Source organism: Macaca mulatta, chromosome 17 (genome assembly GCF_049350105.2).
Source record: "Macaca mulatta isolate MMU2019108-1 chromosome 17, T2T-MMU8v2.0, whole genome shotgun sequence".
Taxonomy (NCBI): Eukaryota; Metazoa; Chordata; class Mammalia; order Primates; family Cercopithecidae; genus Macaca; species Macaca mulatta.
Window position 1 is genome coordinate 4,048,927 of NC_133422.1, and position 12,378 is coordinate 4,061,304.

Below are 12,378 nucleotides of genomic sequence, written 5' to 3' on the forward strand. Positions count from 1 at the left end.
AATTCGAGACCAGCCTGGCCAACATGGTGAAACCCCGCCTCTGCTAAAAATAAAAAAATTAGCCGGGCGTGGTGGCGGGAGTCTATAATCCGAGCTACTCAGGAGGCTAAGGCAGGAGAATCCCTTGAACCCAGGAGGCAGAGGCTACAGAGAGCCAAGATCACGCCACTTCACTCCAGAAGCACATACACAGTGTTTACTAAGAAGAGTCCTGAGCTACTGGACACTTTACAGAGGTTGCTTATTGGAAATAAGCTTGGAAATTTATTTAAGTGGCATAATCCCCTTGAAAATGTCACAAGTTATATTGATTATCAGAGAAAATCATGTACATGTTTTATGACTAAAATAGCTCCCTTTGGGTAAGTGCTGGTCTGTGTGCATCACTCAGAAACCAGCTCTGTGAGATCCAGGCCAAGGTGTGTCCTAGTGCAGCACAAAGGACTCTCCATGCTTTCTCCACCTGTGTCTTCTAATCAGCTGTATCCCTGACATCCACGGTAAAGTGTGCTGCACTGGCTGTGTCTTCTAATCAGCTGTATCCCTGAAATCCACAGTAAAGTGTGCTGCACTGGCTGTGTCTTCTAATCAGCTGTATCCCTGACATCCACAGTAAAGTGTGCTGCACTGGCTGTGTCTTCTAATCAGCTGTATCCCTGACATCCACGGTAAAGTGTGCTACACTGGCTGTGTCTTCTAATCAGCTGTATCCCTGACATCCACGGTAAAGTGTGCTGCACTGGCTGTGTCTTCTAATCAGCTGTATCCCTGACATCCACAGTAAAGTGTGCTGCACTGGCTGTGTCTTCTAATCAGCTGTATCCCTGAAATCCACGGTAAAGTGTGCTACACTGGCTGTGTCTTCTAATCAGCTGTATCCCTGACATCCACGGTAAAGTGTGCTACACTGGCTGTGTCTTCTAGTCAGCTGTATCCCTGACATCCACAGTGAAGTGTGCTACACTGGCTGTGTCTTCTAATCAGCTGTATCCCTGAAATCCACGGTAAAGTGTGCTGCACTGGCTGTGTCTTCTAATCAGCTGTATCCCTGAAATCCACAGTAAAGTGTGCTGCACTGGCTGTGTCTTCTAATCAGCTGTATCCCTGACATCCACAGTAAAGTGTGCTGCACTGGCTGAGAGCTCTCATTCTTACGAATGTGATTTCACAATCCAAGCCTTTTATTATCTCATTATATAAAAATGAACAACAATAAGTCAACCTTAAGAGCTTTTGGCTGTGAAACAAAGGGCCAATAAAGGGGAAAAGCCATGATACAAGATGACTGCTCACATCTGACTGCAAGAGAAAGATATTCTCAAATACCCAAGAGCCTGGAGGGCTCTCAATAAATGTATGTTAAATAAAGAGATCAGAGATCACTGCCACCTGCTTTTATATAATACATCCTTTTCTGTTGTTTGTTTGTTTGTTTTTGAGATGGAGTCTCGCTCTGTCGCCCAGGCTGGAGTACAGTGGCGAGATCTCGGCTCACTGCAATCTCCGCCTCCCGGGTTCAAGTGATTCTCCTGCCTCAGCCTCCCAAGGAGCTGGGATTACAGATATGCATCACCACGGCTAATTTTTGTATTTTTAGAAGAAACAGGATTTCACCATGTTGGCCAGGCTGGTTTCGAACTCCTAACCTCAGGTGATCCACCTGCCTCGGCCTCTCCAAGTGCTGGGATTACAGGCATGAGCCACTGCACCCAGCCCACATTTATTTTATTTTTTACTTATTTATGTATTTATTTTTGAGACAGAGTTTCGCCCTTGTTGCCCAGGCTAGACTGCAATGTTGCAGTCCTGGCTCACTGCAACCTCTGCCTCCCGGGTTCAAGGGTTCTCCTGCCTCAGCCTCCCACGTAGCTGGGATTACAGGTGCTCACCACCATGCCTCGCTAATTTTTGTATTTTTATTAGACATGGGGTTTCACCATGTTGGCCAGGCTGGTCTCGAATTCCTGACCTCAGGTGATCTGCCCACCTCAGCCTCCCAAAGTGCTGGGATTACAGGCATGAGCCACTGCACCTGGCCTACAATTATTTTATTTTTTACTTACTTACTTATTTTTGAGACAGAGTTTCGCTCTTGTTGCCCAGGCTGGACTGCAATAGCAGGGTCTCGGCTCACTGCAACCTCTGCCTCCTGGGTTCAAGCAATTCTCCCATCTCAGCCTCCCAAGTAGCTGTGATTACAGGTGCCCGCCACCATGCCTGGCTAATTTTTGTATTTTTAGTAGAGATGGGGTTTCACCATATTGGCCAGGTTGGTCTCGAATTCCTGACCTCAGATGATCTGCCCACCTTGGCCTCCCAAAGTGCTGGGATTACAGGTGTGAGCCACCGTGCCCAGCCCACATTTATTCTAAATTGGCCACTTTTAGAGAGCCTGTCTCTAAATATACTTATGCATAAACTCAGCCAAATAATCTAGTTTCAAATGTTTTTTAAAACAACGTGAAGTCAAGGTTAGAAGCAAAAAAATCATAGGATCTCCTTACACTCTTACCTTTGCAGTTCCACAGTACATACCATCATCAATCATCAGTATGACACCAGGCATAAAACATTATCACATATATGATCTCACATAATCCTCCAAATATGTGGGAGAAAGATTTTCTCATACCACTTGCAGGCAAGCAGTACGTCAGTATAAGGGTCACAGCTGCCACCAAGTGCACCAGTGCCTGGAGGGGTAGCACTGTACAGGATTAGGACTTAACCTGAAGTCCCTTGAATCCAATGTTACATTAAGTCACAGGCTCCTAGAGACAAGATACCTTGCAGGCTAATCCTCTTACTATAAAAATGATCTGACCGCTACGATGACTGGCCCAAGTCACTAAGGTAGCAGCAGCCAGGCCTAGAACGCACACCTGATGCTGTATCCCACGCACCTCTTTTTATAGAGTATAGAAAGTACAACTTCCAAATGACAAATGTAAGCTAAGAATGACTACATGAGACATAACAAATGCTAGATTTTTAACTAATAATGTTAACTGGCCTCCTAAATCATAAAACATCTTTTTAAAAATACATGACTTAAATCTCTTTAAAAATCTGTCTCAGAAAGTCTGAAGTGACCCACTTTTTCTCAGTAACTTTCTGTCACATACAGTCATTCACAATGACTTCAGAGGTATACTTAATTGAAGTGACGTGATCTCGTCTCACTACAACCTCCGCCTCCCGAGTTCGAGTGATTCTCCAGCCCGGCCTCAGCCTCCTGAGTGGCTGGGATTACAGGCGTCCGCCACCATGCCCAGCTAATTTTTGTATTTTTAGTGGAGACAGGGTTTCACCATGTTGCCCAGGCTGGTCTCGAACTCCTGACCTCAGGTGATCCACCCACCTCGGCCTCCGAAAGTGTTAGGATTACGGGCGGGAGCCACCACGCCCAACCAGAGGTGCACTACAATTTATGAACATTCTTTTTGACACAAAGCTCCCCAGAGTAGAAGTGAGATATTAGGAGTCTACTGCTTAGGGTTCTCTTATTGGATCAATAATCTATTAGTTTATGGCTTTCTTATCATGTTTCCTTTCATTTTCCTTCTCACCTCTCCTTCAATCTTTCTTCCCACCCAACTTCCAAACAATGTCAAAGGTACTCCTAAAGCAGAAAATACACAAAAGCATGGCCTTTCACAACATCTTTCCAAATGCAGGAAAGTGTTACTATACATAAATGGTGTCCCTTTATCCTACTGATAATATAAAATACAAGTTGTTTGACTAGAATAAGAAGCTTTGGTCATTACAATGCTTGTCATTTTGTTTTGAGTTTTCAGATTTTATTCTTTGTTCTCTAAAAATACCAACTGGTGGAGACACCTTCCCACCCAAAGCAGAGAAAACCATCTGAAGAAGTGGACATAAACACGCCAAAAAGTACAAATGATAATTAGACTGTTCATTAAACAAAGCACTATTAATCATTAAAAACTGCCTGTTAGTGCATACAATAAAACTTATTCCTAATTATTGATTCTTACCCTGATATGGTGCCATATCTTTTGACCAAAGAGACTCTGTTCCGTACTGAGTTTCATCATATAGAAATTTAACTTCTGTTGCCCCAGCATCTTCTGCATTCTGAATTAATTCCTAACCAAAAAATATACCAAAAAATAGTAATTAATAACAGAGTAATTCTACTGTCCATCTTTGTATTTATCTACAATATTTAAAAAGTTAATATACCTAAATAAAGGAAATCCACTATTTGCAACATTACCTTTAAGATCTAGTGAGGCTACTACTGAAAGTAATTGTTACATACATATGACAGTATGGTTGAAAAGTCCTTCTCCAATTATTTGAACTTAAATTTTGCCTTTTAATTTGCTATCACTTAGCAAATTAATCCTGGGCCCTATTTATAACTGTCTCATATTTACAATCTACCCAAAGCTTTTGTTCAAAGGAAATTATTCTATTTCCAAAAGCTGTATATATTGTCCTGTGTGGCAGGCAACTTAAGCTTGAGTGGCTGCCAAAAATAGATCTTTTATTTTATCATTTGCTTACCAAACTTACCTTTTCATAGAAAAACAATAAAGCCAAATAGTAGCAATCTATATGTACCCTTCAACTGGCTGCTTTCTTGAGAGCCTGAGATATGAACATGTCTTTGTCCTGCACTAAGCTGAAAGCTTCCGGATGGTCACGACTGACTCATTCCTCTCATGAAGAAGAAAGCACTATCATTTGTTTGGTGAATGGTGGGTGACTGGAAGGGTGACCAGTTCCCTGGAATGTAAAAAGGAAAGGGCAAACTGCAAGACTTGCCTCAACAAAATTTCCAATCCTAACACCACCAATCACTTCTGCACACCTACCAAAATCACGCTGGGCTCTGGTCAGTTTGAAGGGAGCTCCAGAATCTGAAACGAGAATCAGCTCCTAGATCCAACCCCATGATCATCAAAGGAGCTTTTTTACTTCCCCAGAGCCTTGGGATCACTAAATTGGAAGTACAGATGGGCAAAAACTGAAGAGAGCTTTAACTGATACTACAGCAACGTCAACAGTGATGCCTACATCAGAGTAGAGAGGTGATAGGATGTCCACATGAAACAAAATAACTACAAGGAGAGTGAGGGAGCAGAAGTGAAAAGTCTGTTTTGAGATTGTGTTCAGTTCACCTAATGCATTCCAAAGGGCTGGAGTGTGGTACCCACCAGCTGTTCCACCCCAAACATGAACAGCTAAGCCATGCCTCTGACAGCCTCATTAACAGTTACTGATTCCTCCTTGTTACATAACTCACTATTTCTCATGGGATTTTAATTTTTTAGGCCTCATTCAATCCCAGAGAATCCCTAAAAATTAGCAATCTTATTTACATTAGGATATTATGATAACATGAAGGATGGAAATAAGAATTAAATAGGTAGTGAAACACAATGTTAACTTACAAAATGATAGCACTTTAGATGTTCGACCTTGTTTTCATTCAGGTATCTATTTGTTATTTATGTGTACTTTAGGGAGCAGAGAGGTAGAAAACTAAAGATAAAATCCAAGTCCCAGGTTCCACTCATTCTCAAATTGAACAAAAAATAGGATGGGAAGCTTTTCCCCTAAATGGTAATCCTGACATTATTTGTAAACTAACTCTGAGATACACCAATAACACATTTTGTACTTGCTATTGGGCAAGTCACTAAGATCTCTGGACCTGTTTCACCAAACACAAACACCACAGAAGGTGGTGGCGTAGGTCTTGGTGATTTCTAAGACTCCTATTAAATCTAAAACAGTCTAATTCTACTACAACATCCAAGGAACAAAGATTACATTGAACTGGCTACAATACAAATATATCTATAAGAAGCAAAGTGGAAGGTATAGCCCTCAGCTGTTTGCCATAGACCTTTCTCACTTCTCAGCAAGGATCACACTCGCTCACTTCTGAACAGATGACAACCTACTCCTGTTACCACTACACCTTTATTTTAACTTTATTCTATTCACTTCTTTCTACCCCAAAACCACCTCACAGCAATACTCATTCCACCCTCACTTTCCTAATAAGTCAATAAAAAACTGTTTTTGAATTCGCTTTCTGTGACCCACTGGTGCCTATGCTGAAAGATGGACTAATCCAACGGCCCAGTCTTACCACGATCACTGAAGACACAACAGTCCTCAGTGAGTGCCTACCTGAGCATGACTCTCCTAAGTTAAAGAGACCCAGTCCTGATTACCTAACAGTTTACCACCTAAACTAGAAAATATAACCAGGGCCAAGATACTGAAGATAATAAACACTAAGCAAGCTAATGAGAAGGAAAATGTGTAACAACTGATCTACTTTGACAACTGAGGAAGTTTCTTATTAAACACAAAATCTAATTTTTGCAGTTATCTCCCATTATTGCTTTCTTTGATGATTACTGGTTTTTCTTTTTCTGTTGTTTTATTCTTTGTTTTTTGAGATGGAGTCTGGCTCTTGTCACCCAGGCTGGAGTGCAGTAGTGCAGTCTTGGCTCGCTGCAACCTCCGCCTCCGTGCTCAAGCGATTCTCCTGCCTCAGCCTCCTGAGTAGCTAGGATTACAGGCAGCCACCACCATGCCTGGCTAATTTTTGTACTTTTAATAGAGACAGGGTTTCGCCAAGTTGGCCAGGCTGGTCTCGAACTCCTGACCTCAGCTGATCCACCTGCCTCCCAAAGTGCTGGGATTACAGGCATGAGCCACTGCACCCAGCCTGTTTTTTAAAGAATATAATCAAACTAAAAAACATTACAAAAAGAAATAATAAAATAATTATCCTATTAAATAAACCCTCCCAAAAAAGCAAACCTCTAAAATCAGGAGTCCGATAGGCATGCATTCAAGCCTCTAATTGCAGAATGTATTTGGCTGGCTAGTTGGTTGGTTGGCTGGCTGGCTGGTTGGTTGGTTGGTTGACGTGTAATGCCCTGCACAATGATCTACACAGAACATTCCTGGAGCGACACTGCTGATTACAGCACCCAGTAGCTTAATGCATTTCTTTGCCCCAGAAAACCTCACATATTTATATCAACTCCATTCTCAAATGGAGCTATACACTGCTATACACACTGCTATACACTGCAGCCACAGAAATATAATACAGCCATCTGAATCGAGACAACATTTTAAAAATTTAAACGCTAACAGGACTTCCAAGTAAATTTACTTCATCTCATTTTTATCAAAGTAAATAACACATGAACACGACATGTGCCCCACCTTAAGAATCTGTCCTCCTTCTGGGTATCTTCTCAAAATGTCCTTGAGAAAATCAACAAGTGGTGGAGTTGTCTGACCAAATCGACCTAAAATACAGAACACATTTTAAGTGAGTTAGAAAAAAATCCCGTGACCTGTCACCAACATGTAACTTGAATCCGAGACATAGTATAACTATACAAGTTACGGGTGCATATCTCACCGCAGCACCCTGGTACAGCAATCTACCTGACGAAGCAATTCAGCAGAAAGTAAAGCAGATTCAATTTTATCAAATCTCAAGTTTTTTTTGTTTTGTTTTGTTTTGAGACGGAGTCTCGCTCTGTCGCCCAGGCTGGAGTACAGTGGCATGATCTCGGCTCACTGCAAGCTCCGCCTCCCGGGTTCATGCCATTCTCCTGCCTCAGCTTCCCGAGTAGCTGGGATTACAGGCGCCCACCACCACACCCAGCAAATTTCTTTGTATTTTTAGCAGAGATGGGGTTTCACCATGTTAGCCAGGATGATCTTGATCTCCTGACCTTGTGATCCGCCCGCCTCAGCCTCTCAAAGTGCTGGGATTACAAGCATGAGTCACCGTGCCTGGCCTCAAGATTTTTTAACTGAACTACAAATAAGGTCTCAAAAAATGTTCAAAACTATAATAACTATTAATTCAAAATCAAGGAGCACGGTGCAGTAGGGAGGAGTGTTGCTATTTTCCAAAGCAAATAAAATAAATGATGTTATTTTGTGGCTGCTTTACCATTAAATAATAAGCCAGAGATAGGGGTGCCTATTATCACATTCTTAATAGTCTCAAATGCAACCACTGTTCTGATTGTTCTGAAATTCAGCAGTCACAGTCTCAATGGCTGTGCACTACAATCACCTTCAGGCCTTGCCTAAACTAGATATTCTTAGACCAACTGACCAGGTCCCCTTCAGACAGGTGACTAGAGGCTGTAGGAAGAATACGAAAACAGGAAGTAATGCCTCAGATACACAGCATTTCAAAAATCCGTTTATCAGTAGAAAGAAGTGTCTGCTTAAAAAAGCAAAATTGTCACTATAAATTTATTTGCATCATTTTGGTACAACCACATATTGAGACCAAGTTCAAATAAGACTCTGTTTCCACAGACTTCTATCCCACCCATTCTTTTTTCTTTTTTTTTGAGATGGAGTCCGGCTCTGTCACCCAGGCTGGAGTGCAGCTGCGCAACCTCAGCTCACTGCAAGCTCCTCCTCCCAGGTTGACGCCATTCTCCTGCCTCAGCCTCCCGAGTAGCTGGGACTATACAGGCGCCCGCCACCATCCCCGGCTAATTTTTTGTATTTTTTAGTAGAGACAGGGTTTTACGTGTTAGCCAGGATACTGTTGATCTCCCGACCTTGTGATCCACCCTCCTTGGCCTCCCAAAGTGCTGGGATTACAGGTGTGAGCCACCGTACGGCCTATCCCACTCTTTTTTTTTTTTTTTTTTTTTTTTTTGAGATGGAGTCTCACACTGTCTCCTGGGCTGGAGTGCAATGGCCCGATCTCAGCTCAGTGCAACCTCTGCCTTCTGGGTTCAAGCGATTCTTCTGCCTCAGCTTCCCAAGTAGCTGGGATTACAAGTGCGTGCCACTACACCCGGCTAATTTTTTGTATTTTTAGTAGAGACGGGGTTTCACCATGTTAGCCAGGATGGTCTTGATCTCCTGACCTTGTGATCTGCCCACGTTGGCCTCCCAAAGTGCTGGGATTACAAACGTGAGCCACCACGCCCGGCCCCCACGCATTCTTATAACTCAACTAGCTCCATCCGCGATTGTCTTCCTCTGGCCCTGATGTCCCTTCACTGTATCCCAATGGGATAGGATTTCTTTCATTTTTAAACCATAATCTTTAAAACAGCTTTATTGAGTACGACTGACATACAAAGCGCTGTAAATATTTATTTTGCAACTTGATGCATTTGGAGATAAGTATATAGCATGAAACCATCAAACTATCATTGTCAGTGCCATAAACTTATCCATCATCTCCAAAAGTTTCCTCCCATCTCCTCTGTTGTGCTTTTGTAAACTTTTATGGTAAGAGTAATTAATATCAGATCTACCCTACCCACTTAGTAAGTGTTTAAGAATACAACACAGTATTGTTACTCATGGGCCCTGTATAGTATAGTAGATCTCCAGATCTTCTTTATTCGTATAGCAAACTTTGTACCTTTGGCCAACGCCTCCCCATTTCTCCCTGGCAACCACCCTCTGGCAACCACCATTCTACTCCCTGCTTCTTTGTTAAAATTCAACCTTGGCCAGGCGCGGTGGCTCATGCCTGTAATCCCAATGCTTTGGGAGACCAAAGAGGGGGGATCACTTGAGGTCAGGAATTCAAGACCAGCTGCTTTGGCCAACGTGGTAAAACCCCACCTGTAGTAAAATACAAAAATTAGCTGGGCATGGTGGCAGGCACCTGTTATCCCAGCTACTTGGGAGGCTCACGAGAATCACTTGAACGGAGGCTGAGGCACAAGAATCTCTTGAACCCGGGAGGCAGAGGCTGTGGTGAGCAAGATTGCGCCATTGCACTCCAGCCTGGGCAATAGGGCGAGACTCAGTTTCAAAAACCAACCAACCAAACAAACAAACTCAATCTTTATGCAACCCAACATGGCACATACTTCTGGTAAAGTCAATATTATACCTCCCCCTTTTAAGCCTTTTGATTGAAGGTTTACAAAAAGATGACAATTTTTGGAAGCCAGATCTCCAATCTTGATCCAGTCAGATAACTGAAAGAAAAAAAAACAAAAGAAAATGTAAGAAAAGCAATATAGTCTCTAATACTGTAAATTCAAAACATTATCTTTCACTTAAGTAATGCTTGTTAAATCTTCTTATCATGAAGGAAGTTGTCTGGAGAAGTGAATACTCCACAGAACAGAGATTTAGTCAAAAACTTTATTTAAAAATTTAAGGGATTAAAAGATTTTTCTTTAATTAGAAATAGATAAAAATACATATATTTCTCCATTAATATAAATTTTAAATGATGAATTGGGATCATTAACATAAACAAAATCATTCTTCTGATCAACATTTCCGAAGTGCACTGCTCATAACAAAGCTCCGTGAGACCTCAACACTTATTAGAGGACCAAAAAAAAATTCTGTTTTTAAATTAGTTGGAATAAGTTGGTTTTCAGGAAACTTAACAGATTCATATGCATGGTAACTTTCTTAGAAACAACTATACTAAATAGTATTTCCCAAATTTTAGCAGCATTTTCTTTATTATGAAAGAACACCCTATGGGAAAGTACTAGACATACTTTGGAAAACACTGCTAAAGATGCTGCTACCAAAAACAAAAAAGTTGTGATGCGGAAAGAGGGGACTAATGAGGCTTCCTACCCTTGAGCTGCTTTGGTCTATAACTTCCTTGAAACTGACTTTCCTAAAAAATGCCTTGATGTTTGCTTTCTTTTTGGCAATTTTTCTGTTTCTCATAAAAGCAGGGTGCAACATGTGTTACTGTAACCCACGGGAGCAGGGTAACAGAGTGCCTTTTTGGAAAAATAACATAAATAATCTGAGGCCAGATCAACCTTCTCCCCATCAGGGTCCCTCGTGACCTCTCACAGGTCAACAATATGTAGAACATGATTCAAAAGCTCACTGGAAAGATGACCTTCCTCGCTGACCCTTCCCTGGCAGGGTGTGCAGGCCGTCCCTCACTATTCCAAAACTCAGTACTTCCGTCTCTCCACCACCTTCTCACACCGACGCCCTCCATGGCTCTAAAGCTCAACCTGTCGAAAGGTGAACTCACACTCGCTTTCCTTCCAACGTGTATCTCCCGTCTCTATTCTATATCTCAGTTAATAGTGTCACCATCTACCTAGTCATTTCAGGTGGAAAGGACAGGGAAAATGTGTCTCTTCCTCCAAACCACAAGTCCAATGAATAATCTCTGGATCCCAGCATGTCCATCCTCCAGTCTCTCTCAAATCTAATTTGCTCTTCACAACGTCCCAATGTACAGACTCTTAACATCTCTTGGATTTTTATAACGATCCCCCATCTGGTCTCCTTACTTTCTGTACATCATCTTCATTCTAGTCTCCATCTCTAAAACACAAAGCTGAGTATGCTGTTACAGGTTCCAGATTATAAAGCACTTTCATGCACGTATTCCCATTAAACCTTAAAGCAAGCCTATAAAAACTAGTTCACTCTGCGCAGGTACTTCAGCAGGAAGACCATTCTTTGCAACAAAAATTTAGAAACAACCCAAATTCTGTGACATATTAATGACTATTATACACCAATTAAAAATGAATTAACTAAACTGCACACAAACTTAGATGAATAATAATATGATTGCATAAAATAAGCTGGCTGTAAGTTGCTAACTACAGAATGTTTCTTATAAAGTTTAAAAACAACTGAATGTAAACAGCATATTATTTAGGTTACATATTCAGGCTACACACACAAACATATATGCACATATATGCACATGTCCAAACATACATAAGTATACACACACACACACATATAGTACCAAAAAGGCAAGAGAATAATCAGCACAAACGGGTAAGGGCAGACAGACAGGAATACAGGCTGGGGAGAAGATGCCCAGAAGTAAGTACTGACATTGTTCTTGTTCTCTGGTTGAATGACATCATCACAGATGATCATTCTGTTGTTAAACAATTATTATAAGAAAGCCCCAGCCTGGGCAACACAGTGAGATGCTGTCTCTATTTTTTAATTAGCTGGGTGCAGTACTCCCAGCTACTCAGGAGGCTGAGGCAGGAGGACTGCTTGAGCCCAGGAGCTCAAGGCTGCAGTGAGCTAACATCATGCCCTGCACTCTACCCTGGGCAACAGCGGATGCACCTATATACAGCCTTCCTGGAACAATCCAGGGTGAGCGCAGGTTCACAGGGGAACACTCCCCAATTTCAGGCTGCAGGAGAGGCAGAGTCACAACTCATCCCTACTTGCAACATCAGCATTCCTACCGATGAAAACAGGTGCCTATCTGATCTGAATAACTGGAACATTGGGACAGGAATGAGGCTGTGAGGTGGACAGCTTTCCTGCTGGACTGGCAGGGAAACAGGTGGCTTCTACTCTTCACCCTGATAAAACCTCAGCACATCTAAA

At 42.0% G+C, this 12,378-nt stretch overlaps 1 protein-coding gene across 2 annotated transcripts in view; it reads right to left on the reverse strand.

Moving 5' to 3' along the window:
- SACS (sacsin molecular chaperone) overlaps nucleotides 1-12,378 on the reverse strand; it is a 108,563-nt gene that overhangs the window by 33,011 nt on the left and 63,174 nt on the right. For both annotated transcript variants that reach the window (XM_028837426.2, XM_077974265.1), the window contains 3 exons: nucleotides 9,908-9,995; nucleotides 7,234-7,319; nucleotides 4,005-4,116 (listed from right to left, as the gene is read on the reverse strand). In XM_028837426.2, coding sequence (XP_028693259.2) covers nucleotides 4,005-4,116; nucleotides 7,234-7,319; nucleotides 9,908-9,995 — 286 coding nt within the window. The remainder of the gene's footprint in view (nucleotides 1-4,004; nucleotides 4,117-7,233; nucleotides 7,320-9,907; nucleotides 9,996-12,378) is intronic.